At 49.2% G+C, this 27,776-nt stretch overlaps 1 protein-coding gene across 1 annotated transcript; it reads left to right on the top strand.

The window, feature by feature from the left end:
* Window positions 1-18,113: 18,113 nt before the first annotated feature.
* Window positions 18,114-26,954, top strand: ENDOD1 (endonuclease domain containing 1; the record flags this gene model as incomplete). The annotated part of the gene is made up of 2 exons (XM_082014226.1): window positions 18,114-18,457; window positions 25,821-26,954. The coding sequence occupies exons 1-2, from the start codon at window positions 18,164-18,166 to the stop codon at window positions 26,952-26,954; spliced, it is 1,428 nt and encodes a 475-aa protein (XP_081870352.1). The 5' UTR covers window positions 18,114-18,163.
* Between the last annotated feature and the right edge of the window lie 822 nt (window positions 26,955-27,776).

Here is a 27,776-nt window from a genome sequence, read left to right as displayed (position 1 = left end):
TTTATCTACTACAGAATCAAGAACAAAAATCAGTTGTTACTACAACTTACAGTGGAAGACAGCAGAAGCTACTTTGTTCCTAGAATTGTAGCAGCAATGTCAAGTTCCACTACACAATACCAGCTATCACTTGCCATCTGATCCTCAAAATTGAAGAAGCTTTTTATTGACAGACTCGACAGAATCTACTCAGATTTTAAAAAGACAGTCTATTCCAACGTGTCTGAAAGATGATACACAGCGTCTAACACGAACGTGAAGCTACGTTTATAAAGTACATAAAACCGGCCAGGAGCTGGTCTCCTATCTTTAAGGCAAGTGGTACAGTCTTTCGCCTCCTGAAAAATGACAGCCAGAAATGACTGCCTACTGGGAACAACCCCTCCGTTATTCCCCAAACTGCATCTAGGTGCCATCAGCAGGAACACTGGCTGACACAGGCTGTAGCGTGCCTAGGATGGCATTGATAATTCAATAGTGGTGATGATTGTGCAACCTGAATGCTCCAGCCCTCACGCCCAGCCCTGTTCAGTCCTCCAATATAGGCACAGCACTGTCATTAATATTGCAGCATGGCCCTTTGGGACCGACCTGTGTGGCTCCAGCTGGTCAGTAAAATTTTCTGAAGGACTCAGGTTAACGCTTCTCTGGTAGTACAAGGCTGATAGCTTTACTCTTATGTAAAGTGCAATTAACTACATACCACCAGCATGTCCCAAAAATGAACTAGTTGGTGCCCAAAATTGCTACAATCAATTCCTCTGCAGCAAGGGAGTGAAACAGACTCTGCCCAGCCTCAGCCACACAGACACGCTGTCAGCACACACTGTGCTCAGCGCTGCTGGAGAGCCTGCAATCCTAAACCACTATGCCAAGAGTTTAAGATTGTCAACCAGTGCCAAAAAAAACCCTGCACGATCAACCAGCACCATCTTAAACCTATTACCTGAAACTATGCTCCTTCTCGTTTCACCAAGACATACACATCCATTAACCACAGATTAAAGATGTACAAGACACAAGAAAGACACATCTGCAGAGAGACATACAGGAACCAGTCAAAGGCACCAGTCCTACCAACCAGGAGGCTGGATGTTAAAGGACGACAAGAAAACATTTTAAAGCACATCAAAAAGCAGAGCAAAAAATATTATATTGTTCCACATGCTTCTGTGATACCACAAGTGAACGTTACCTGTTTATGCTCTGCTTGCATTATTTGTTATTGTTTCACTTTTAATGAGATGACAAAACACAACTTCAGTATTAAAATCATAAAATAGATTGGTTGCTTAAAGTAACATCCTACCAGGCAGAACACAGTTACTGCCACTGAACTGCTACTCATTAAACAAAATCAACACACACAAAAATACTTAAAAAGAAATGAAAGTAACTAGCCTTGGCTTATCAACCAAGGACTGCTGACGCTTTTCAGTAATGCTGTGTATTTTTGTTTGTATCTTGCTCAGCTGGAGTTCTATCTCAGCAGACTCTGCCAGACCCACGATGCAAGAAAGCCACTTGCTTTCAGAACTTATCTGTATTAATTATATGTAGTGGGGGGATATCTACAAGTTCAGGTGAAGAACCAGATACAACACGACTGCATAGTTTCACAAAGCATTAAATCTGGAAACGATCCCTGCTTCTTTCTAAAGTCGGTTTGCACTTGGCTTGGCCTTAAAGGACACAAATTCAATCCAAAACCACTCGGACGACCAGCACACCGACCTCTTAAGTTTCAGAAATACAGCCTTGGGGAAGCCTCTTTGGTGCCACAGGAAGACAGGGCGGCCCAGGAGGGTTTACCACCTCACTTCCAAGCTGAAAGAAAGCAACGGGTCTTAGGCTGGAGCTGAGCGGCCCCGGCCACGGAGCGCTGCACATCGCCGCCGGACCCCTCCTGACCACCTTCACGGGAGACCTCGAGCTCAGCCACAGCCCACCCCAGCAATCGCGCCGCGGAAACCTGGACCCGCAGCAGGAGCGGGGCAGGAGCCCCCTTCGTGCCCCGACCCCCGACCCGGCCGCAGCCCGTCCCCACACACAGACCCTCCGCGCCTCAGAGCCGCCTTTCTCGCTCTCAGAGACCACCCGTCCTCGGCCAGGCCCGCCCGCCACCTCCCCGGGTACTTACGCCTTAACCTCCTCCCACCCTGCGCAACCAGGCCCTACGCCACCACCATAATTCCGCCAAGCTCCCACAAGGCACCGCGCGGGAACCATAGACGCACGTGACGGAAGTCGCCGCTGAAGGCGGGCCTACCATGGGGGGGAGGGGTTGGCAGACATGTCACGTGAGAGAGGCGAGCGTGGTCGTCATGATTGCTACCGAGGCGGAAGTGGGAGCTGTGGCAGCGTTGCTGTTTGAGTAGCAATGGCGGTCTCCCCCTACCCGCCTTCTCCTCCTCAGGCTGGGATCGGGCGAGCCCAATTCGGAACCGGGAGCTTGGGGCGCCCGCACTGCGGGCCCGGGGTTGTCCTGCAGGAGGGCCTTACCCTGAGGTGCTACTAGGCCATGGCTGTGCGCTGGTCCCAAGGAGGCAAGGCCTCCCCTCGGTGGCCTGCAGACTGCAGGGCTCTCGCTGGTGTGGTGGGGACCGGGCAGGCCCAGGGGGGAGCCCAGGGGACAGTTAGGCAGAGGATGAGGGACTGAGGGTATACTGCATCCATAACTGTAACTTATTGGTGTGAGCTACTCTTGGGTCTTCTCGCACAAACTGGCTTGTGAATAGACTTGCAAGTTGCGTATCTCAGATGAGTCTGCCCAGAGGCTGCTCGCTTGACGTAGGAGGCTTGGAAAAGAATGGTGTACTAGTTACGTGAAACAGCATTTCATGGCTTCAAAGTGCTCACCCCAGGTGTCAATGCAAGGGCGGCTGGAATGATGAGGGATAGACCATGGAAAAGGAGAGGGATGAAGGAGGAAGTGTTGGGGTCCTTGTGGGGAAGATGGGGAAAGACAGAAACAAGGCAGCTGGAGGAAGAGGGAATACCTCTCAGTCATTCTCTTTGCTCAGAGGCCTTTATTATCAACATTAGCCTAAGCCTGACTGCCAGCCAGCAAGCACCCCCTACCCCCCTGCCTTACAAAGAACTCCTTTACATGGTGTATATTCACTGCTGTCACTGTAAAGAAGCCAAAGTGAAAATGAACATCACTCGGGGATTAAATTCCCCCTCTTAAAATGCAATTTCCTTCTTGTGTTTGCTGTTGCTTTTGGATGGATCTTATTATCAAAGTTTTGTGAATCCATATGAGGGCATGTGCAGTAAAAGGCCCTTTGATGTACAAACTAACACAGGAACATTTTCCCGAGCATTTGGAAGACAGTCCACGAGAGGTCCCCAAAGATACTGCTATTCGGAGAGCTACAGCAACCATGCAAATTACAGCCTGTGGGTCAGCAAGCCATCAGAGAAAGCATTTGGAAGTGGGCCCTTGGAAACCGGTTATTTTAAGGAACTTGTCACAAATGTTAAGCTTCACTCGGAAGTCAGGTTAATAGCAGCAATAATTACTGTGACATTTCCTAAGAGCTACACTTGTCAGTAACCAGGCATCCATCCTTGCATTTTCTTGTCTGCACCCTGTGAAACAGGTTTATGACTGATTTCACTACAGGCAGTTTAGACTCAAGATCAAACTTTGCAGAGGACTCTGGCTTCCCAGCTGGGTGGTCAGGAATTCAGTATTGTCGGGCTGCAGATCACAGCAGCCTGAAATCAGTGCGTCATCCTATGATGGTGGGTGTTATTCATAGATTATAAATCTGTGGACTTTAAATCAGGAGGAATCTGTATGCTAATTTGACTGTTACGGTGCAGCAGAATGTTCTGTTTTGCTCAGTAACCTGTCCTGAAGGCAGTGCCTACTGTTCAGTTGTAATACCCATCTGGCAGAAGGTATCAATTGATTGAATTCCGTTTTGGGCCCCTCACTACAAGAAGGATGCTGAGGTGCTTGAGCGTGTCCAAAGAAGGGCAATGAAGCTGGTGAGAGGTCTGGAGCACATGTCTTATGAGGAGCGGCTGAGGGAACTGAGGTTGTTCAGTCTGGAGAAAAGGAGGCTGAGGGGAGACCTTATTGCTCTCTACAACTACCTGAAAGGGGGTTGTGGTGAGGTGGGTGTTGGTCTCTTCTCCCAAATAACTAGTGACAGGACGAGAGGAAATGGCCTCAAGTTGCGCCAGGGGAGGTTTAGATTGGATATTAGGAAAAATTTCTTCACCGAGAGGGTGGTCAAACATTGGAACAGGCTGCCCAGGGAGGTGGTGGAGTCACCATCTCTGGAAGTGTTCAAAAAACGTGTGGATGTGGTGCTTCAGGACATGTTTTAGGGGACATGGTGGTGCTGGACTAATGGTTGGACTTGATGATCTTGAAGGTCCTTTCCAACCTTAGTGATTCTGTGATTCTGTGAAGTCTTGATTAAAGACCTCAAGAACTAAAGAGACTTCTGCTGTTTGGTTAGAGTAAATGGCAAGCATTCCCTCTGTGGAGGATTACTTGAAGATGAGAGCTAAAAAACTAGCACAGTCCCTGCTCTAAACAGATACAATGATTACAATAGTAAAGGGATGGCTCGGTGTCTTTGGCTAGAATTGTTCCCCACAACCCCAAGGTACTTCCCTTCCCCCAACTTGTGTGTATCAATGTGAAGTACAAATAGCTACAGATGTGTTTTACAGTCAAGGGTTTGGTTTCCTTAGAAGACTTGGGCGCTAAAGAAGGATATTGGTGGAGTGGAGGTGCCTGAGTCCAGACTCCTGAAGATTCTTCCTCTTTTTGCAGAGGCACCTAACCTTCATAGGTCCATGGTTTAAAGATCTCCAAACATACAGAGTTTTGCCCAATCTTGAACTTGTTTGGACTTAGTTTAGGTCTAAGAAGTTTAGCATTGTGCTCTCAAGGGGGCCTAATAGATATATCCCCCAGCTCAAGTGCTCAGAGAGCTTTCATCCAATAATTATTCTCAGAGCATGTTCAGCACTCGTGGATATCACGATCAGCCTCTCAGTCCCTCCAGGGCACATCTTATTGCCCTTTCCTGAGCGGGGCTCACCCTGCGTGTGGAGAAGCGTTGCCCCATCAGTCAGGCAGCTCTAGGCTGCTTTGATATTTAGGGATGTTCTCCCTGTGTTTTTGAAGCTGACTAGGGAAGGAATAAAGATTCATGCAGAAAGAGAGCATGTACGTAAAAGGGAGCACCAGTCAAGTTCAAAATGTCACCAGATAATGTAAGCAACCAGACAATGACAAAAACTCAGGTCTTCCCCCTTCCCATGGCTGCTCTAATCACAAAACAGCTCAAGGCTGAAGACTTCTTTCTTCCTGTGGCACACTAAGCCTTGGATCTCTTTGCACACGCTAATTGGCACCATGGGTACACCCTCAGTTATTCCTCTGCCGAGCAATTTGGCTGTGGCAGCTCTTGGAAAGGTATTGTGTACTATGTGGAAAACATGAAAAGCAGAAGTCACCACTTCCCTTGATCATTTCCTCCAGTGATTAATTATCCTCACAGTTTAAAACTGCACCTTATTTTTAATTTCAGTTGGCTCTATTCCCAACCACGGGTACCTGTTGTGCCTTTCTCTGGTAATTTTAAAAACCTGTTTCCTCACCAGGTATTTATACTTTGTAATCTAGTCTTGCAACTGCCTTTGGATAAGGTAAGCAGACTGAACTCTTCTAGTCTCTTAGAATTGTTTCCTTCCCCCAACCAGTTATCTGAGGACTTTTTCTTGCTCTCTAGCCAATTTATTAACATCAGAGGAACTGTTTCAGGATCAGCTCCACTAACATGAATAGAGAGATAATATCACTTTCCTTCCCCAGCTTTCTAAGCTGTTTTCTGTCTGAGGATCACAGAAATGTGGCCTTTTTCCCCACACCACTCTGCTGGGTGCTTGAGTCCAGGTGCATGTCCGTGGTGACTCTTGAATCCTTCTCAGTGGATTAGAAATCCTTTCTGGATTAGAAAATTCCTTTGAATCTAGTCTTTGAGCTGAGATGAATAAACATGTCTGGCTGTGTTAAAGGCATCTGTCTTGAAAAGAAATCCCTCGCTGGTGTCACTGGCATGGCCTTTTAGTTACTGTCCCAAATTCTTTATAGTACCTGTACATATTCTCAGTGTGATTTTATATTTGCTTGTGGACTCTTTTCTATCTGGTTCCCCTTTCTTCCATCTGTAATATTAGTCTTAATTGTTTCTTTTCACTGATTGTTTCTGAATCTGGATGGGAATTTTGTTAAGGTAGTTTTCTTTCTTGAATTTTTGGGTCTCCCACTGTAGACTCTGGGGCTACCTTCTGCCTACCCTTTAAAGTACAGCATCAGGGTGTGCAATCTTCTCTTTCAAAGCAGTGTGGTACCATGAACATGAGCATTTTCCCAGAGCAGGGCAGAGGTTCAGTGCCAGAATGGAAATCTCCCAGCTTGAATTTTCTCCTTGCCTCCCTTCCTGCAAGAGCCCGTCTTTTGCCATCCAGGGCACAGCTTGCGTGAGCTGAGCAGCAGTAAATCCCATTTCTGTCTAGGAGAGGCCACAGCACGTTTCCTCCCTCGGGACACCGTGTGCTTTGAAGGATCATGCCTCCCGCTGGGTTACAGACATGGAAGGGCAAAGGGGATTGTCAAGAGTGGAGGCTTGGTGCAGCAATGCGCAGCATCTGAAGGGCAGCCTTAAAAGAAGTTTGTGGGAAGTTGCTGTTTCCTTGATTGGGAAAAGAATAGAGGCTGGGCAGGGCTGTGACTCAGCTGGTGAGTCAGCGTGGGGCTGCTTTCTGATGAGGCCATCAGCGCTGTTTAGCTCTCTGTCACACCCTCCCTGCTCCTGTGGGACAGTAAAAACCTTGTGCTGCTTCTCCGCCATGCTCACAAAGTCATCCCAGCCCTTAACATCCTCCCTGCCACCTCCCGCTGCACTGTCTCTCCAGCTTTCTGTTTCTGTGCTCCATCCCATCCCCTGGGCTGCTGTCTCCCTTTATGCCTTCAGTGCTCTGGTCCCGAGTGGATTTAGCAGGTGTGAACTCCTGCTGTGCAGCGAAGGAGAGACCTTGTAACTTATTCACAACAGACGGAAAATCTTGCGAGTCAGCAGGAATTCCCTGCAAGAAAAGGCACAGGGTGAAGACCTGATCTGGATCCTTCCTGAGGTAGTGATGACCTTCATCAGAAGGTGGTTCCTTTGCCAGCCATTAAACGAGCTGGACCAGTGCTGCAGGTCCAACATGCTGTTTTGAATGTGTATGCTGTTTACTGTGTCTTTGTCTGCTTCCCCGTGCGCACAGCTCTCCGCTGAGATCCAGTGCTCTTTCAACGTGAGATGTGATATCAACCGAAAGGCACTCGGGGACTTGGGGAGGGAGGGTGCTGGAGGAATGAGTGACGCCCCGAGACACACACAACTCTCACTTCCTGGCCTCACAGTCTTGGATACACGCTCAGCTCCGCGGAAGCTCTCTTGTTTCTACCAAATCATGGGGATTTTTTTGAGCTTGGACAAAGCAAATAATTTTAGCCATGCAGTATTTACATCCAGGCGAGCAGCCAGGACATACCTCTGTCTATGGTTGCATTCACTGTTAAGCAAAAATGTCCCACTGTTTTATTTATTAGGCAAACATTTCTACTAATAGCTAAGCTAATTTTATCCTTTTCTTAATGCTGGCTGATGATGACTCAGTCTGGCTGGGAGGAGTCCCAGTAGCACAGTGCCCAGACTCTGAAAAAATGGCATTAGACGGAAGGAAGGGCCAGCTGTCCACACACCACAGTGGCTCTGGCTTTGGACCTGCTCATTTTTCCTCTGTCTCCTGCATGTAAAGGTGGAACAAAGAAACCAGTGAAGTATTCCACAAGTGAGCTTATTGGGCAGGATGGAGTTGAGATGCACTTCTCTCTGCAAGAGCCGGCTGCAGCTGTAACATTCAGCAATAGCATCAGGAGCTGATGCCCATACTGTTCTACAAGTTTTTTCCCCTGTTTTAGCTCTTTATCAGTATTTTCTGTCTGAGTCAGTCCTCAATTTATATGCTACCACCCCTTCTTAACTTCAGAATTACTCTCACAAGGCTCCAGGTAACTGACATCTCTAGTCTAAGCAAATCTTTAAGGCTCCTTTTCTGTTCAGTGGACAGTGACAGGTTAATCTGGGAGGTGATTCACTCACTTGTCTTGGGCAATCTCAGAAAATCCTGCCCTGTATTACATTGTATGTTATAAAGGCAGGTGGAAGATGTTGAGGTTATAAGGTAAAACAATACAAATATTTTTGTTCCAAAGATGAGGTTAGGTTAGATCAGATCCTTCTTGATTTAAAATTTCTGATACTGAAAGCTTCAAGATGCAGCTAAATACTTCTTATAAATGGGGCTGTAAGGAATAGAGAAAACACCATGAAAACAGACTCTCCTAATTTATCTTGAGTCTCCAAACCAGGAATACAAGGAAGAGTTTATAAGAAGCATAAAACAGCTAAGTGTGGTCCTGACCAAGTTAAAACCCAACTCAGGGTCCTTTCCAACAACATCTTGCTAGTGCAGTCCTCAAACTCATTGAAAACAAGGTCAGCCGTAGGACCAGTCCCCACTTCCTCCAAAGATGCCATATGAATGCATCATGTTTTCCTACCTAAGAGGATTCCAGCTGGTATCAGCCCGTGGTGAGTTCTCTTAACCACTGTGATAACCTTTAGTTATTCTTAGTTATTCTTTAGTTAGTTTATCCTTAGTAACCTCTAGTTGTCCTTTAGTTACTGAACTAGCGCACTGTGCAAAGTGTTCGCCCAGTAGCGAAGCAATTCTGGCTTTGGAAGCATCTTAACTACTCGCATTGTTTCTTTCAGATGGTGGGCAGAAGCGAGTTTACTCTGATTCAGATGAAAACAAAGAACAACAGCTTGGAAAACAGTGAACTCTTGACCCACATATGTTATCAACCACGTTGTGTCTCCCTTAGCTCTAGATTGCCAATTCACAGTATTTTAGCTGCTGAGGCCTTAAGGGGGCCTTCTGCTTTTGTGGGGTTGTGTCAGTGCAAAGGGCTGGCACTCAGGAAACTGGTATTTTCTTCCCAGCACTGCCACTAGCCTGGGGACCTTGAAAAAGTAACCCACTCTCTCCAAGTCCTGTGCATTTCCTTCTTTATAAAACCACGGATAATGGACAAAAGGCTTTTGCTCTGTGATCTATAGATGCAATATCCCATGTAAAAGCAGACTATGAAATTTGATTTCCTGTGTTACAAAGCCCAGAGGGCTTTGCCATGTGGTTTTACCATCAGAACCACCACCTCTGTTTGAGCTAGACTTGTACACTGAGTCTTCCTGTGGGACACAGACTAGGGATGAGGCAGGCTTCTCCTACAAGATCAGTAACTGTTACTGTAGCCCTTCCTGGATGAGATGAGCCTGGCAAAATTTGTTCCCTTCCTGGGTTTTGATCTGTGTTTTGGGGTTCAGGCAGAGGGGCAGGAGGTGTTCAGCTGAATGTTAAGTGATTAGTGCTGGTTAGGAGTATCAAAACCTGATGAGAAGAGTTGGTTGGTTCAGGATTTGTGGTGGCCAGTTCCTTCAGCTGAACATGGAGCTCCATGGCAGGTGTAAGCAAAGCCTTACCTGCAGAAGCAGGAGGCCTTTTGAACAGGGTGTTGCATGCTCCCCTACAGACTTGGGGCACAGCGAGAAGGTGTGCGCTGCAAACGCATCTGCAGACGTGCCTCATCTTGGCAAGACTCTGCCTGTTTCTGTATCATTGCTGCTGAGGATTAGTAACAGAAACTGAACTTTACATTCCTCTCCCTCCCTTTCCTGTTCTCCTTGGCCTGTTGCCTGCCATGAGCATGGCGCAAGCAGCCATATCTCACGTCTGTCCCTGCAAAAACACGCACATGAAGCACCTTGACCTCACTGCGCCTATCCAGTACTACCTTAGCGTGCCCTTAGTAACTTTGTCTTGCCGTTCTTGCAGTTAAAGTCTTAAGCAGGAGTCGGGGGAGGAGTCCTGGTCCTGTGTGTCCTGGTTTCAACTGGGCTAGAGTTAACTTTCTTCACAGAAGCCAGTGTGAGGCTGTGTTTTGGATTTGGGATGAGAAAATGTTGCTAATGTACTGATGTTTTCAGTTGTTGCTGAGCAGTCAAGGACAGTCCAGCTTCTCGTGCTGGTCTGCTAGCAAGAAGGCTGGGGGTGCACGGGGAGCTGGGAGGGGACACAGCCAGGACAGCTGACCCAGGCTGGCCAAAGGGATATTCCACACCATACGATGTCATGCATGCTATATAAACCTGGGACAAAGAAGAAGGAAGGCGTGGAGGGACGTTCAGAGTTATGGCATCTGTCTTCCCAAGAAACCTTTATGCGTGATGGAGCCCTGCTTCCCTGGAGATGGCTGAACCCCTGCCTGCCCATGTGGAGTGGGGAATGGATTCCTTGTTTTCCTTTGCTTGCGTGTGCGGCTTTTGCTTTACCTATTAAGCTGTCTTTATCTTAAACCATGGGTTTTCTCACTTTTACTCTTTGGATTCTCTCCCCTGTCCCATGGTGGGCGAGTGAGCAAGCGACTGCGTAGGGCTTAGTTGCCAGCTGGGGCGAAACCACGACACTGTGCAAGGTGCTGTGTCCCACTGGTGGGGAGTCCCATCACGACACAGCAGTTGGATGAGCGGCTGCAGAGGGAAGCACCGATGGAGCTGGTGCCCGTGGAGGTAGGGCTTGCACAGGAATGTTTGGTGTGTGATGAATGTGCTTTCTGCACTGTTCGCATCTCTCCCCCCTTTTCCATTGGAGTTTTCCAACGAAAACTCCCACAAGTTTTCATTGTGTTGGAGCCTGCCTACTCCAACGACTCCAACTCCTGCAGTCTTTACCAGCTATGAGCTCTACAGTTAGTGCTAGGTAGACTTCAGAGCGCTCTGCATCAGGTCTAAGGATGTTCAGTTAGAAACTTGTGGAGTGGTTGTGCACTGCCTTGTGCTGGGGGAAGGGTAGAGGTCTGGGGTGGTCTCCAGGGGGTTCTGGTTCATGGGAGTGCTGCACAGAGGAGATAATCGAGAGCACCATGTTGTAGGTGCACGGGCTGCTGCTCAGAAGGACTGTAAGCGACGTGGTCCAGGCTGGACCACAAGTCTCTTGCTCTGGCACTTCCACTACAGAACTAAAGGGCAGAAGATGTTTCACCTTCTGACTTTGTGAATAGGTGACTATTTGCAGCCTTATTGCAGCCTTCCAGTACTTAAAGGGGGCTTATGAGAAAGATGGGGACAGACTTCTTAGCAGTGCCTGTAGTGATAGAACAAGGGTTGATGGTTTTAAACTAAACGAGGGCAGATTTAGACTAGATCTAAGGAAGAAATTTTTCACAGTGACAGTGGTGAGGCACTGGCACAGGTTGCCCAGAGAGATGGAAGATGCCCCATCCCTGGAAACATTCCAGGTAAGGCCGGATGCGGCTCTGAGCAACCTGGTCTAGAGGAAGGTGTCCCTGCCCATGGCAGGGGGGTTGGAACTCAATGATATTTAAGGTCCCTTCCAACCCAAACCATTCTACAATTCTATGATTCACTTGGATTCAGCGCACTGTACAGCTGCGGCGTCTCTTCTGCTCTGGTTTGCTGCCATATTCAGGGCTTTCTCTTCCCTACATTGTAGGAACAAATGTACAAAGAGGGGTGGGGTGGGTTCTTGGGGAAAAGCTGTGACTTCTTGCATCATTAAATACCTCTCAGAGCTGGACTTAAGGCACACTGCAGTGAAACATGCGCGAAGTGCAGACGTCAGCCTGTGTAACGTGCTGGCTTCTATGATTTCTGTTCTGCATCCTCTGAGGAGCTGGAACGCCTACCCTGAGCTCTTGAGTTTTACTGTGGGGAAGGAGATCTAGACATGAGACACTACAGCACTGAAGCAGGAGTGCACCCTGAATATCACCTGAAGAACCATGTGTTTGGGGACCGGCTGCTCCTCAGCCCGGTATATGACAAGATATATATGACAAGCCACAGACAAGTTAATACCATCTCCCAAGAAAGTAAAGTCAGACAGTTACGCAGCAGATCCAAGCAGAGACACTGCAAAGTCTGCCTCTTCTCTTCTTCTGAGCTGTTTTTGAAATCAGGAGGGTCCCAGGTCTTCTCTCCAGAGGCTTTGGGTTTTGCACTTGTAATTTAACCTGCAGTCCCTACCAGCCACCCGTTTATTTAAATCACTAATTGAAGGCCAGTGCTTACTTCCACCAAGGTGTCAAAAGCACAGCTGCTTTTGTTTTTTAGAGGAAGTACTTTGTCCTGGCTGTCGTACACCAGTGCTGTTCTGTGAACTCTAAGGGCAGAAGCTGTGCCCTGTACTCACGGCAGTGACGGGATCCTGGGACTGGTGACTGTGTGTTTCACGTCTGAATCTTTCCCCGGGCAGTACTGGCCAAGAAGCAACATATGTGGAAAATATGATTACATTTATGCCTAGCAGCAGTTGCAATAGGTATTTCAGTAGCAAGGCCAAGGCCTGAAGAAGCATGGAGAAAGACCTGCTCGCTCTTCCTTCGTGCAGCCAACACAACTCAATTTTTCACAGGCTAAATCCCTGTGGTGGCAGGAGTACCTTAGGTCCTGCCCAAGGTTTGTCTGACCAGCTTTGGACATTCTGGGCTCACTTTACAGCCGGTGCAGAGACAGAGGCACGTGTGGAGGATGCCATCTCGTCCTTGCCTGGCCATGTAGGATGATGGAAGTCACACCCTTGAGGTGCCTGCTTCTCTGCTTTGGCGGTTGGGATGACTGGCCTCCATGTGGGCGTCTCCACTGCCGATCCGAGCGGCACAGAGGGTGTTGGAGCCGGGGAGCAGCTGGAGCCTCACCTCCACCTATCAGGTCTGGCCAAACGCTTAATACAGAACATCTCACTCCTCCTCCCACTCCTTGGTTCCAAAACACGGTGGTGTTACTGGAGACAGGCAGTCCTGGGTGCGGCTGCTATCTTGCCTCTTGATTAAAGCTTCTGGATCCTGCCAGCAGGTTTAGCTTTCTCAAGGATGACAGCTTTCTCATTCCTTCTGGCATGATGCAAGCCTAACAAGTCTGTACCTCTAATTTTGTTCCCACTCATCAGTCTTCTGTCAATGCAGACTCTCAGGAGCTGTCTCACCCCTTGTTTTCAGGCAGCACCTAGCACGGTGAGCTCTCAGCACTGACTGAATTCCACCACACTTTTGAAAAAATAAAATATAACAAATAATAAAAAGTCAGTAATAATACCTGAAAGAAAAGCATGCAAGTGGGTAACTTTCCTGTCCAAAACAGATTTAAGCTTTGAAAGAACTGTTGTGGCTCTGACCGGCTGATGATCTGTAAAACAAAGGCTGTTACGTTTGAAGCATCATTCTTTTGTTGTAGTTGTTACTGTGTTAAAAAACATCTCTTGATTTAAAGAATGAAAGTGTTGGAGCTTTCAGCACATCTCTAAATAACTCGTTTCGATAGTTAATCATTTGCGCTATTAAAAACGTTGCCTTGTACTGCTGGTCTAAAGCTATTCTGCTTCTGCTGACAAGCACGGGATCATCGTTGTGCTTGTTTCTAAGAGCCTGAAGATTAACAGAGGTCTCTTGAGTCTGAAGGCTGTGATAAATGTCAAACGGTGTAGCCTCTGGATTTTATTAATTTATTCAGTATTTATGCAAAGCATTTGTACGTCATGGTTTACAAGGTCCCTGTTTCTGTACAAACCCAGAACCAGTGCCTAACGGTGTTATCTATCTCCCAGAGAACAGTATGTTTGGGTGCTTCACTGCTCCCAGTCATCACCACCTTCTTCTGACTGTGTACCACAGACAACCTCCTCTACAATCTTATGTTTTAAACCTCCCCGTCTTTTTCTCTTTTGATTTCAGCTGTGACACCACTTTGAGGCATCCACTGGCTGCTGTTGGAGACTGCGAGTGCGGCCAGGAGGAAAGGCTCGTGAGGAAGCAGAGGAGCCCGATCAGCATCCCCGACAGTTTGAGGCAGTTCGTGGCCTCTCGCTGGCCCGCTCTTGTTTGTGAGCACTGCAGCAGAAGGTGAGCAACAAAGCCCACCATTGGTGGTGGGCCATTCCTCTCCAGCACAAGGGGCACTGTGGGGAAGGCGTGAAGACATCTATGTGAACACCTAACAAGTAGGCAGCAGAGACTGGCATCAAGACCTGGTTTAAGGTGGGAATCAAAATCCCAACAGCACGTTGCTAAGCTCTTCCCTGGAGAGTTTATTGTCCTTCTGCCCCCAAGCCTTGGAATTTCTTAGTTTTAACAGGAAAATTGTTTCATTCCTGCTTTTCTCCCTAGCTCAACACTGGGCTCCTTTCCCAGACCAAGTTTTTAAGCTTATTTTAAAAAGAGGCTGTTTCCCCATGAGACAGTGAGGAGGCAGATGTGCTCTCTGACATGCCATGACATGTGTGCTAGCACTGCCGAGCTCCAAGACCAATCTTTGGTATCTCCACTGAATCAGATGGTGTCTCTCCAGTGGGACTGCTTGCCCTGCTTCCCCTGTCTTCTTCCTTTCCTTCTCAGAAGAATGGGACAGTCACATACAGCACCAGGGTCCCACACAAAGGTCGTGGTAGGAGACAGGCGATCCGGCCTCGAAAAATATTTGGAATCAAGAATGTTTTGAAAGACTAGACTAGAGGGGCCAGGCATGTGAAGAGAAAGATTTGCTATTTGTAGCAAATCCAGTGTCAACAGAGAGTCAGGGCTGGAGGCACAGTGTGGGAAAGCAGGCAAACAAGCCCGGCAGCTTCTTCGTGGCTAAAGGGTTTGGATGCTGGCATGCTCTTCAGGTTTGTTTTGCAGGGGGGTATTATTTTCTTTAAGACATTGGTCTTGGTGCTTGAGACCCCTGGAAAAGGGGAGGACTGGTCGTCCATGACAGGTCAATGAAGATGGATGAAAACCTCCTTTCATTCTCCTTTCCTCTTCTTCCTCCTAATGTTTTCTCCTCATTTTCTTATCACAGAGGAGACAGCTTTCCTCAGCTTGCTCTCATCTCCTCACTTGACCCATCCCAATCCTCCTCCTGGGTTTCTCCACACCTTTTTCCATTAATATTCCTTCTTAAGCTGTCCTTAGTGTCACGGTTTTTAAGGAATGCAGATTGCCCTCAACTCTAATTTTTGCCCAATATCCTCCTTTTCCTCCTGGTCAACACCATTTTTTGTATCCTTACCTCTTTTCTTGCTGTCCCCTCTCTCCAATCTCCCTGTCTTTAATTTCTTTTCCCCAACATTTTACCTCTGGTATGCCTTGCAAACTCTGTGTCCATACAGTCAGTCACCTACAGCCTCTCCTCTCCTCCCACACACCTCTGCCTGTGACTGAGATCACTTTTCTCACACGCCCCTTTGCCCACATCACCTGCCTCTTTGCATCTTCCCTGGGCTTCCTCTCCTCCATCACGTCAAACATCAGGTGCTTGCCTGCACTGCTGGCACCGCTGGGCTCGCTGCACTGTCACCCTCGGTGGGTTTGGAGGAGGCAGCCCCAGCTCCTGCGAGGCCACGCTGCTGCTGCCAGCTCATGCTGCCCACTTCCAACCTAATGTGTATTTTGCCAGAGCCCTTCTGCTTACATCAACAGCCTTAGGGCTGGTTTGGATCCAGTCTTCATACTCCCTTTGGCGTCAGTCCCTATAGGCATTGCTCCCTATGACTGCCTACAGACAAGCTACTGGAGCAGTGAGTTGTCAAAGCCTCTGACCAACTCCATCTCACTCTGTTTGACTCCTCCATCTGTCTGTGATCCCTTGGCTGAAAGTGTGATCCCCTGGGGCAGGGCAGTCCTTTGGCCTTTATCTTCACAGCACAGTGAGTGCCACACCATGATGATAGCACTAGTCTCTTTAGTAATAGCGATGTTAGCAAGAACAGAAAAAAATATACAGCGCCACGTTCAAGGGTTGCAACAGCTATCTTAAATTAGATAGAAACTGGAGAGGGACTTTGCTTGGAGAGAAAATGGGGTTGGGAGTAGAGGAATGGAACTCCATGCTAGCTTTCCTGCTGATGCTCTTCATGGGAGATGAGAGCCCGAGACGCTTGCTCTCCAGGCTGAGTCAAAGGTTATCCATTTGCTGGTAAATACAGAGCTAACTAGGCAGGCAGACCCCAGCCTCACAGCCTGGAAGGAAAGAACTGCTTTCAAAAAAGCAAATAGGAAGCCCTTGAGGCTCAGAAGACAGCGTGGGGCTGTGCATCCGATGAGACAGAGGTGCTGCTTTGAGGCAGGAGGTTGATGTGCAGGTCCAGGACAGAGGCAGGATGTTTCCTGGTGGAAGTCATTGATCTGCCCAGCGTGCTGGTCACTGTTATGCCCATCTTGAGACATCTCATACTGCCTTTTCTTTGGGTTGGGACCGTGCCTATCCTGGGGTAGTGCATGTCAGTCTTGGAGTGGGATTTTTAAAGGCATCGTCTGGCCTAGGTTTGCCTGGGGAGCAGGGCTTATCATGCTTGTGAAAATATTTTCTTCTGCTGCCCATGTAATTGCAAGCCTGGGATCAGAAAAACATCTAATAGCTAAGGTTTGGTTTCAGTTTTTGATGTCCCAGGAGCCTTTTTACATCCAGGAAAATTAAATTTCTAGCCTGTCTTTTGGAGCTGCTCCCTTCAGGTCAGGCTATGTCTGTGCTTTCATTTCTATCATCTTTCCTGAACATGACTAACTCTTTCTGTCAGGGTTGGGTGACCAGGCATCTGCCTGGACGCAAACCAAACCCACTTACTACATTTCCTGTTGTTCCCCAGCCTGTCCAGCCCACCTCTGTTTCCCCCAGCTGATAACACCACATCGAGAGGCGCTGATGTATTTCCTTGCCTTGATGCTTCTAGAAGTCATCCATGCGTAGAGGAATGATAGTCTTAGAGTCCAGTCTTTTTTTAGCACTTTTAAAGGATCCTTCTCTGACCTTGGGCAGACACTTTAACCACCCGCTGTCCCATGTCATCATCTGCAATATAGACACTCCTACCTCATCTGCAAAGCACTTATGGGGCAGTAGCACTTGGGGATTTTAGCTTGGAAATCACATTACAAAAGGGACCTGTGCCTTACTGGCACCCAGGATTTTTAAGTTGGCAACACAGCTGATCATATCTAACTTATTGGGTAGGAAAATGCACATTTTCTTGACTCTGAGGAACTGCTCCAGACTCTCCTTCCCATCCCCACTATTCTGAAAACATTAGTTTTCCCAGTCACTGAAGGAGTACAGCCTTTTACCCAGCAGTAGCTCTGCTGATCGCAAACTCAGAGGAGTGGTTTCATTCCCTTTAGGCAGATTTTTTTTTTTTTTGCTAGTTCTGTAAGTTGGGTCAAAATATTCAGAGGTGAGTGTGGATTACGGGTATGTGATCCAAAGTTCTTCATCCTTCTGCCTCTTGTTAATCTCTGCTGAGGGATGGTCAGCCAAAGTGAGGTGATACTGCTCCGTGGGAGGGTTTCGGATGCCCATTACAGCTCCCAGAGAGATGGGAGCATAATGCCTTTCCCAGGCACCTTAGCAGCACATGGCTGGCAGCAACAGTGGTGACAGATACCCCAAAAAGGGGCAAAGTGAGTTCAGAGCAGTGCCAATATCCTGCCACCTTCTTCCTCCCCCTCTCCCTCGGGCAGGCTCATGGCAGGAGGGGGCAGCTGACACCTTCTCTGGGGCGGTGAATCTGACTTTGCAGCATCCCCCTGGCAGCCCCAGAAGACTTCTGGCTGCGTCAGCCAAAATTCCTGCCGGGGACTCTGCTGCAATGCAGCACACCACACCCCCGCCGACGCGGAGCCCCAGCCTGGACAGCCGGTGCTGCTCAGCTCCAGCCCCGCGCCGCCGTAGGCTGCCCTCCTCCTCTTCCCACCGAGCCCTGGTAATTTCAGGTTGCTTGGCAGTATCTCCTGCGGGCAGTTGGCGTCCGCAGCGTGTGTCAGCGCGCGTTGCGTTTCACAACGTGCAGCCTGCAGACAGCGCTGGCTCCCCGAAGGGATCGGCTGCGGTTTCGTATTTCATTTCCCTCGCACGCTACACCCGAATTCCAGACGCTTTCTGGCTTGGCTGCTGCATGGGCTCAGAGCACAGGTCCTCTGCCGTACCCAGCGGAGGCAGACGGGGCTTCCCTCAGCTCCAGGGAGTGGACCATGAAGACGTCAATTGTATTTTTGCTTTGCATCTCAGTTTTCCCAGGCTTTTCCCAGAGCAGAGTTGTTGGAGGGGATGAAACTGGTTTTGCCGAGTGTAACGTGTTCTTCCCCGGACAAGTCCCACCCGAAGGATTTACGGAGCCGTTCCATGTGAAAATCTGTCAGCAGTACAACAAAGAGCCGCGCTTTGCAACCCTCTACAGTACTAAGGACAAAATCCCTCTTTACTCAGCTTTTAAGTATACAAAGCCAGCCCAAAATGAGGAGGAGAACTGGCTGGTCGAACCGCAGGTAAGTCAGCTTTTCCTTTGCTGTAAAGCAAATGCTCCTGGAGAACATTACCTCCAGGGTGAAGCTGGGGATAGATTTTGCAAAGGAGGCAGGAGCTCTGCTTGTTGAACTTCCTTCAGTATTAATTTAACACAAGCAGAACTTACTTTTGTGCTTGGAACTGAGCAGACGAATAGTTCCTTGTCACACGAGGCTTTTAATGAAAGCCGGGAGGGGAGAGGAAAGTCATCGCTGACACCAGCCGATGCGCCTGCCCGGGCCAGCCGGCTGCCGCGGGCAGGGCGCAGTGCCGGTGGGCAGGAGGGTTGAACATCGCCGCGTCAAGTGGAAGTTTGTTCTGTCGCCGGCATGATCGCAGTGTTGATAAGAGCTCTTTAGCTTCGCTGCGCAGCGATAAAACATCCATTTGTGGTTCACCAAGTTGACGCTGCAGCTTTTTGTTGGTCCCTGTGTGGCAAACTCTGGTAGGGAAATGAGTTGCCGTGTCCTGGAGCGTGCAGGCTCCAGCTGGGTCAGAAGTGTGCAGGATAGAATGAATTTCCCCAGAGTCTCAGTGGTTTTTGTCTCCCTTGACACTTGGCATGTTTAAGCAAGTCCTTCAGGCTGTTAAATTTAAATGAAGTCCTTAAAAAATTTCTGGTGCCCTGAGAGAACATGTACCCTTTACCTCTCTTTGGCCGTGTTTTTCAGCAGTGATCGTGGGGATTTTTGTAGCAAACATCAAGCTACCCCCATTTCCTGAGCTCAGCAGAGACTGGCAGCATGCAAAGACACTTCGTCAGGGCAGGAACGCTGCGGTACCAGAGCAGTGTGCTGGGAGCGGGGCCCTCGGGTGCTGGGTGCTGGGTGCTGTGCGCTGCCAGAGGCAAAGCTCACCCTTGTCCCAGGAGGATGGCGGCTGTGCTCATTTTCCTTGTGTGGGGTGATGAGATACTAAGGCCACGAGGTCGCGGGCAGTGAAGACAGGAGATCCTCCGTCCCTGTCTTTACCTTGGACTGTCTCCTTGCTCTCTGGGCTGGCTTTTGAGTTGCAGGAGTTCCCAAGGGCCTTTTGATCTGCTCTCCTTCCACTTCACAGACAGCGGTGGGAGGTTCTGCTTGCCCTTTTAAAACAGAGGGAGGCTTTTCGCAGACTCTGCCATTATGGCGTTGAGGAAGGGTGATGAACTCTTAAAGCACGGAGGACCTAGGGCGCGAGGGTCTTTGGGCAGTGCCATGGAGGCAGCAAGGCAAAGCGGCAGAGATGAGATCCTTTCCCATTTGTCTTGGCCACTGACACCATTAGTCACTTCCAGCCCCCATGTCTCCTCCTGCTCCGTGTGGTCTGACTCGCTTTGGTTCTCCAGCACCTCGCTCCAGCTGGCTCCCCTGCCCTCCTTACTCCATCCCTCATCACCCTCTTCTCGTCACTGTCCCTGCCAGCACTCCAGAGCCCCAAACCTTGTGTCTCCTGCCACCACAACCTACTGCAACCTCAGAAATAGTTGGCCAGGTGCTACCTTCAGTTGCTCTGGCTTCCCCAGAGCTTCCCCATGGGTTACTGTGGGTTCATTCTTAGGTTACACTCATGGGTCCCCTTCACCCGTTGCTGAAATGCAGGTGGAAAAAAACAAATTGGCAGACAAATCTGTAAGGGAAAGAAAGCATGACTACAAAAAATTCCTGTAACTCAAGAAATAAGCACATACACTCCTCTCAGACACAGCCACACCGAATCTAGGAGGAGAAAGTGGGGAAGAGATTTCATATTCATTATATGTATTCCTATCAAGGCAAGGTCAGATGGTTAGGGCTGCTGAAGGTAACCCTTAGTAACACCTGCTCTGCAGCATAGCCCCATGGGGTCATATTGCTTCTTTTCTGGGTAATTTCCTCACTGAGACAGGGATAGCCAGATATGAGCAGGCTCAGCTGCACAACGGCATGTGCTTATGCCTATGTGCATGCACATGGAGATGCAGAAACACAGCAAGCAGAAAGGAATGGCTATAAAAACACTCGGCACTCTGGTGAGGGCCTCAGGGTGGTCACATGCTTTTTTTTTTTTTTTTTGTAATGATGTAAGCAGTGAGGGAACCGTCTCACTCCCTGCGTGCCTACCTCCTCAGGAATGTCTGCCTGAGAAACAAATGCCAAATGTAGCACAGAGGCAGTAACTGGGTGAGAAGTGCGAGGAATGTCGGTGCCACCCACTGCCAACTGGCAGCTGGAAACAGCCAATTAATTCAGCAATTAGTGAAAAATTAGAGAGCAGGCAGGGGAGGCTGATGAGCAGGGTACTGATGGGACTCCCCCAGGCTTGGGTCTGAAAACCTGCTCTGCCAGAGGTTTCCTAGGGGTTGAGAGCAAGTCATTTAGGTGGCTTTCACCTCATCTCATTTTGGTTGTCTGAAAACCTATGGTTTTGGCTCTTTTTATAACTTAGTGAGAGATGGAAAACTCTGGAGTTGCTTTTTCTGTCCTAACATATGAGGGGCTGGATAAATCACCTTGTGTTTTCAGTTGGTTGATGACTACCACCAGCCAAATGAGCAAGGTGGGATTTGCATCACCCAGCTATAGCTCCCTCTGAGCTGCTCTTGCCATCTCTCTTGGTAGACAGTCAAGAGAAACAGGTACTTCTACAGCCACTCATGTGAACATCCTACAACAGAAACCTTGGCCTACGATGCACTGTGCCTCCTCCCTGGGACCTGTACTAAGGGTAGATGAAATATCTGGGATTGTTTAGTCTGGAGAAGAGGAGACTGAGGGGAGACCTAATCGCTCTCTACAACTCCCTGAAAGGGGGTTGTGGTGAGGTGGGTGTTGGTCTCTTCTCCCAAGTAACTAGCAACAGAACGAGAGGAAACAGCCTCAAGTTGCACCAGGGGAGGTTTAGATTGGACATTAGGAAAAATTTCTTTTCTGAGAGAGTGGTCAAGTATTGGAACAGGCTGCCCACGGAGGTGGTGGAGTCACCATCACTGGAAGTGTTCAAAAAACATTTAGACATGGCATTTCGGGACATGGTTTAGTGGGCTTGGTGGTGTTGGGTTGATGGTTGGATTTGATGATCTTAAAGGTCTTTTCCAACCTTAATGATTCTGTTTACCTGTTTGCTTGGATCTTGCCCTCAGCTGTTCCAGGTGATTTGGACAGGTGGCTTCATGACTGACTCCATGAATGCAGATATGCTTTGGCAGTGACACAAACCAAAAGCTTTCTGAAGCAGTGAGGAAAGGTAGCTTGCAATGCAGATTAGATGCAGTGCTGGAGACAGCTTGCCTTTGGGGCTGAGCTGGAGGAGGCAGGAAAACCTCGGTTACGCATGAGTTATTGCAAACCATATTATGAGTTATTATGAGCATAACTCAGTGATGTCAGAGACTTACACATGAACAGCACACGGCCGCATTTTTATCATGTTCTTTTTTAATTGCACCTAAACAATCCCAATGGTATGTGCAAAAGCCTGCAGCTGAACAGGTAACCAGAGACATATTTTCTTGATAGGCACCTCAAGGTTTGCATGCATCAGCTTATAAGGAGAGAAAATTAGGTGTATATCATCTGCTTCATGTGGGCTGGGAATCTCTGCCAGGAGGCAGAGCTGATCCGTCTTGGGTCTATGTGTCCTTGTGGTACGACAGCACTGCCATGGGAGCGAGAGGGTGTGAGTGGCTCTGCAAGGGCCATAGCATGGAGGGCAGTTCCCAGGTACAGCCTTGTGCCTGTGCCTGCTCCCTCCGCCCACCTCTCCAGTCTGTCTGGCTCCCATTGAATGGCAGCACAGCCTCCTGGTGTATCAGCCATTCCTCCCAGTTTTGTATCATCAGCAAACTTGCTGAGGGTACATTCCAACCCTTCATCTAGGTCATTGTTGAAGATGTTGAACAAAACTGGACCCAGTACTGATCCCTGGGGAACACCACTAGCTACAGGCCTCCGACTGGACTCTGCGCCGCTGACCACAACGCTTTGAGCTCTGTTGCTTAGCCAGTTCTTGATACATCTCACGGTCCACTCATCCAGCCCATACTTCTGAGCTTCTCTATGAGGATGTTATGGGAGACAGTGTCAAAAGCCTTACTGAAGTCAAGGTAAACCACATCCACTGCTCTCCCTCCATCTCCCCAGCTAGTCACTACGTCATAGAAGGCTATCAGATTGGTTAAGCGTGATCTCCCCTTGGTGAATCCATGCTGACTACTCCTGATAACTTTCTTTTCATCCATGTGTCTAGAGATGGCCTCCAGAAGGAGCTGTTCCATCACCTTTCCAGGGATGGAGGTGAGGCTGACCAGTCCTGGATCTTCCTTCTCGCCCTTTTTGAAGACTGGGGTGACACTGGCTTTCCTCCAGTCCTCAGGCACCTCTCCCATTCTCCATGATTTTTCAAAAATGATGGAGAGAGGTGTTGCAACATCAGCCAGCTCCCTCAGCGTTTGCGGGTGCATCCCACCAGGGCCCATGGATTTGTGAGTGTTCAGTTCGGCCAAATAATCTCTAACCAAAACCTCATCAACCAGTGGAGAGTCTTCCTCCCTCCAGGCTTTTTCACTTATCTCCAGGGTCTGGGATTCCTGAGGAGTAGCCTTAGCAGTAAAGACTGAAGTGAAAAAAGCATTCAGTAGCTCTGCCTTCTCTGCCTCCTCTGTCACCAAGGCTCCCACATTTTCCACAGTTTCCTAACTCTCTTACCCCAGAGGTTCTACCACTGTCACTGATGGGCTTGCACATGGCCAGTGGCGGGTCCATCTTGGAGCTGGCTGCATTGGCCCTGGCCCCAATCAAAACCTTGCCACACAAACCCAATACATTCCACCCCTCGCCTCTCTTAATCACATATTTAAGAATTATCATTAACATCCACATTCATTCCACAATCTTCACAAACTTCATTCATATCAACAAGAAAGAATTCCATACCAAAATCAAAATAGCATCATCACAACGTTGAAGAAACATGGACAATTTACACAAAATCCACCCCTTGTCCCTTCACCACAATTGCAAGAACTGAAATCCCCACAATCACTCTGCTCTCTAACATTGTTCAGTCCATGTTTTGCCTGTTACTTCTCTCAGTTACTATCCTTATCTCAAATTCCTCATCCCCCATATTGGGCACCAAAAAGGGCTGTGGTGGGTTGACCTTGGCTGGACGCCAGGTGCCCACCAAGCCGCTCTCTCACTCCCCTCCTCAGCAGGACAGGGGGAGAAAAGAAGATGGAAAAAAACTCGTGGGTCAAGACAAAGGCAGTTTAATAAAGCAAAAGCAAAAGCAAAGGCCGTGTGTGGTAGCAAAGGAAAACAAAAGATTTATTCTCTGCTCCCTGTCAGCAGGCGATGTTCACCCACTTCCCGGGAAGCAGGGCTTCAGTATGCGTAGTGGTTGCTCCGGAAGACAAACATCATAATTAATGAATGTCCCCACTCCTTCTCCTTTCTTTTAGCTTTTATTGCTGAGCTGACATCATATGGTACGGAATATCCCTTTGGCCAGTCTGGGTCAGCTGTCCTGGCTGTGTCCCCTCCCAGGAGCTTGCCCACCCCAACCCCGCTGGGAGACAGCCCTGACGCTGTGCCAGCACTGCTCAGCAGTAGCCAAAGCACTGTTGTGTTACCCACAGCGTCCTAGCTACCAGTGCAAAGCACAGCGCTGTGAGGGCTGCTGTGGGGACGATTATCTCAGCCAGACCCAGTACAGCGCTGTACTTCAAAAAAGCTACGACTGGTGCATCAGCACATAGGACTGTGATCCTTCCAGTCCTGAAGCAGTAAGCATCAAATGCTTCGAAACAAAGTGCAAGAAACCTCCTCAGCAGGAGGTGGGGGTAATGCAGCGCTCTGCAATGGCCAGCGTTGGCACTGTGGCCAGCCCTGGTGCAGACGGAGCCCTGAGCCCGGGCCGCTATGGCTTGGCCGATGCAGGAGGCCAGCCAGAGCTCAGTTCCTATGGTGAGGCTGGTGGATAGCTGCTGAGACGTGCTGGCGCTGGCCTTGTCACCATGGCTCTCAGCGCAGGCTGGTGCAGAGCTGTGAGGAGGTGATGCAGCGCGAAGAGGATGGAAACTCTGGGTAAGGGTGCAAGGACATGGTAGGACATCTGTCCAAGTGCATTGCAGGATGGCCAAGGGATGAGGAAGGTTGACTGGGGAGTGATTCAAGGTAGACTATGAACTGTCTGCCATAGGTGTCTCCAAGGTATGTATTATATAGTGCAGTAAATAGTCTATAGGCCAGGAGCAACGACAACAGGTTTAATTGGGCCAGCACAGTGCTGGGAGCTGAGGGCCACAGCCTCTGAAACAGAGCCTACAGGAGGCAGCGACTGCCAGAGACCGTCTGCCACCCCCGCGCTTCCACCAACATGCTCACCCTCTAATTTGGGAAAGAAAATGACAATCTGGCACACCCCCCCCCAGAGCAGCTGCGGGCAGTGTCAGTAGGAGTGACTGAGGAGCAGACGGAGCTGTGGCCGCAGGAGAAAGACCTGAGCACGCTCTGGCGTTTAGTGCTCCTGCTCCCACTGCTTGTCACCTCCCCGTGCATGGCTCTGTGCGTGACTCCGGGACGAATTCGCACGGCAGCAATTGCCACCTCCAGCTCTGTGGCACAGGAATGGCAGGCACGAGCAGGTAGCACAGATTCCATTGAGGACCTGCGGTGATGGCGTCCTCATCCATGTTACGCCAGGAGCTGCGCGGTCATTAAGGATGAGGTTCAGACTATTAATGACATGAAGTTCAGACTACTAATGACAAGCCCTGAGAGAGCTCTAGGAGCTCACTGCTGTGTCTGTGTTCAAGGCAGGGAAGTTCAGGTCACCTGCCATGGTGCCTGGCTTCATTCTGGCTTCTTACACAGTCAGTGGCAAGAGGTAAATGCCTTCTCTAGGCGTCTTAGATACCATGGGGTTTTTCTTCTTCATGGCTTGGATTTGATAGTTCAGAGGGACTGAATTAAGGTGCCATGGTAGGTGCTTGGATGAACTGGAGGCACCCCCCACTGTAAGAGGTGAGAACATGGCCCTAAATCAAGCCATCTGTTGGTCTTAAAAATCTCTTCTAGAAAAAAAAGCACAAGTTAGAGACCTGGTGCAAGGTGGTTGGTGAGATTCTGGAGGCTGTGTTGTGCTGTGGACCAGACTGGAGAGCTGCAAACATCCCTTGCAGCCTAAACCGCTGTGTTTTGCAGGGCAGCTAAGTAGAGCATACATTCCTCTGAAGCACTGCAAGGAAAATAAGAAGGGAGCATGGGCTCTGAGGCACAGTGTGTAGTAGCAGATGTAATGGAAAATATACTTCAAGGCCCATTTTACATGTTGCTTTCTAGAAAGGCAAATTGCATCCAGTAACACTCCTCTATACTGTTTCAGATAGACGATCCAGAAAATGACCTGCATGAGATGGTGCATGAAGCCGATATCGTTGGCACTGTGGCCAACCTTGGTGCAAATCAAGCCCTGACCTCAGACTACGTGGGCTCTGGTTACGAGAGAGGGCTGCTCAATCCCAGCCTGCTCAATGAGAAGGATTTCCAGATGGCCACTTACACGCTCACGAACGCCGTCCCTCTGAGCCCGTCTCTGAGCAAAAGGTGGTACAGGGACATTGGGAGGGTGGTGGAGCAAGCTCTGGTCCCTCACTGCTCCAAGAAGGACCATCTGTATCTCCTTGCAGGCGCGATTCCTTCCAGCGTCCGCGTTAAAGGCAAGGTGTCAGTGCCAGAGACCCTCTGGCTGGCAGCCTGCTGTGATGCTCCGGAGGGATGGTCCCTGGGACTAGTGAAGAAAACGAATGATGAAAACAGTTTGGCGGACCTTATGGTGGGAGAGCTGGAGAAGCAGCTTCTACGAGGGGTTCAGTTGTTCAAGGGCAACTGTGGGGAAGGCAGCCAAAGCCAGGAGAAAACAGAAGCAATACTGCAAGCTGTCAGTCAGATCCGCTCTGGAGAGCAAGTAGGAACAAGTGACAACCAGGAGGCCAAAGACAGCGGCTTGGTGAGAAAAGTGGCTGGCATCATTGCTACCCCTTTCATCAAACTTCTGGAACTGCTCATCTACGTGATTGTGGAGCTGGTGAAATTTGTTTTTTATTTTCTGTGGCTTGTTATCAAGCGAGTTGGTGGTACAGTTCTGGATGGAGTCTACAGCCTGTGGAATGGGGTGGTGTCCTACCTTAAAGCCATCACCATGGTGCTCATCAGCATCCCCTATGATGTGGGGAGGGTCATCATCAACATCTTCTTGGGTTTCCTGCAAATTGTTCAAGATGTGGCGTCCCTCACCTACAGGATCCTGCGCATCCCTGTGGGGTTTGTCCTTCACCTCGCTGCTTTCCCTTACCACTCCATCTGTGCCATTCCCTCCGTCCTCAAAGACATGGCCACTGGGATTGGGGGCACCTTCTCGCTGGTCATCGATGCCACAGCTGCACTTCTGCATGGCTTTTATTACTTGGCTGGTCACATAGTCAAACGGTTTGTCCCTAAAGGCTCCTCTGATGACTGATAGGGCTGGAAACCAAGGCTGCAAAGACACGGATTGAAGGAGGAGTGGGGCAATGCTTTAAGATACGTGGCCAAACACTGTCAATTTTGTTCTGGTATTTATTGTAGTGACATTAATAATAATGAACCAACTGGGGAGTAACAGGGAAGGCCGAGGTAACGTTGCTGGGGGACACCATCATTGCAGCTCAAGTTCTGTCTGCTGTAAAGTGTTCGGGTTTTATTGGTGCAGGCCACAAAGTTGCTGTGATTTGCAGATGTCAGGATGCTTCCTCTGAGTGCTAAATGTGGTATGGGGTTATTTCTTTCTGGCAAAGATAATACTGGCAGAGAGCTCCACAGAAGCCCATCTCTACTGGGGGGGGAGGTGGTGGTTGGGGCAGGATTTTAGTTACGGAGGGTTTTCTGGGACGTGGAGAAGGAAGGAGGAGGTGAGGGTGCAAGGATTTGGGGCTGGGAAATGGTGGGGAGTGAGGTCCTGCTGTTGGTTGCACTGCTCATTGCACCAGGGTCCCATGGGTGGAGGGGGTGTGACAGGGTGTATCTCATAGTCCTCAGGCCTTTCCAGGCAGCTGAAACCAGATGGATCTTGCTGTGAGGAAAGACCTGCTGCCCGTTCTTCCTCCTGATGGGAAAACATTTTCCCTTAGCCATACCAAGGTCATCTTCCCCCAGCCCTTCCTTGCTCTCTGGTGACCACTGAAGGTCTAAGCCCTGAAGCTTCAAGACATGGCATTCCATGACGGTCTAAGCCCTTGAAGGTCTCAGCCCTGAAGCCCCCATGCCTGCTCCGAAGCCCAGCAGCGCCTGGGAGTCACGCCTT

This window comes from Phaethon aethereus, assembly GCF_964289735.1.
Source record: "Phaethon aethereus genome assembly, chromosome: 1".
In the NCBI taxonomy this organism is placed as follows: domain Eukaryota; kingdom Metazoa; phylum Chordata; class Aves; order Phaethontiformes; family Phaethontidae; genus Phaethon; species Phaethon aethereus.
This window is presented reverse-complemented; position numbering and strand designations above follow the sequence as displayed.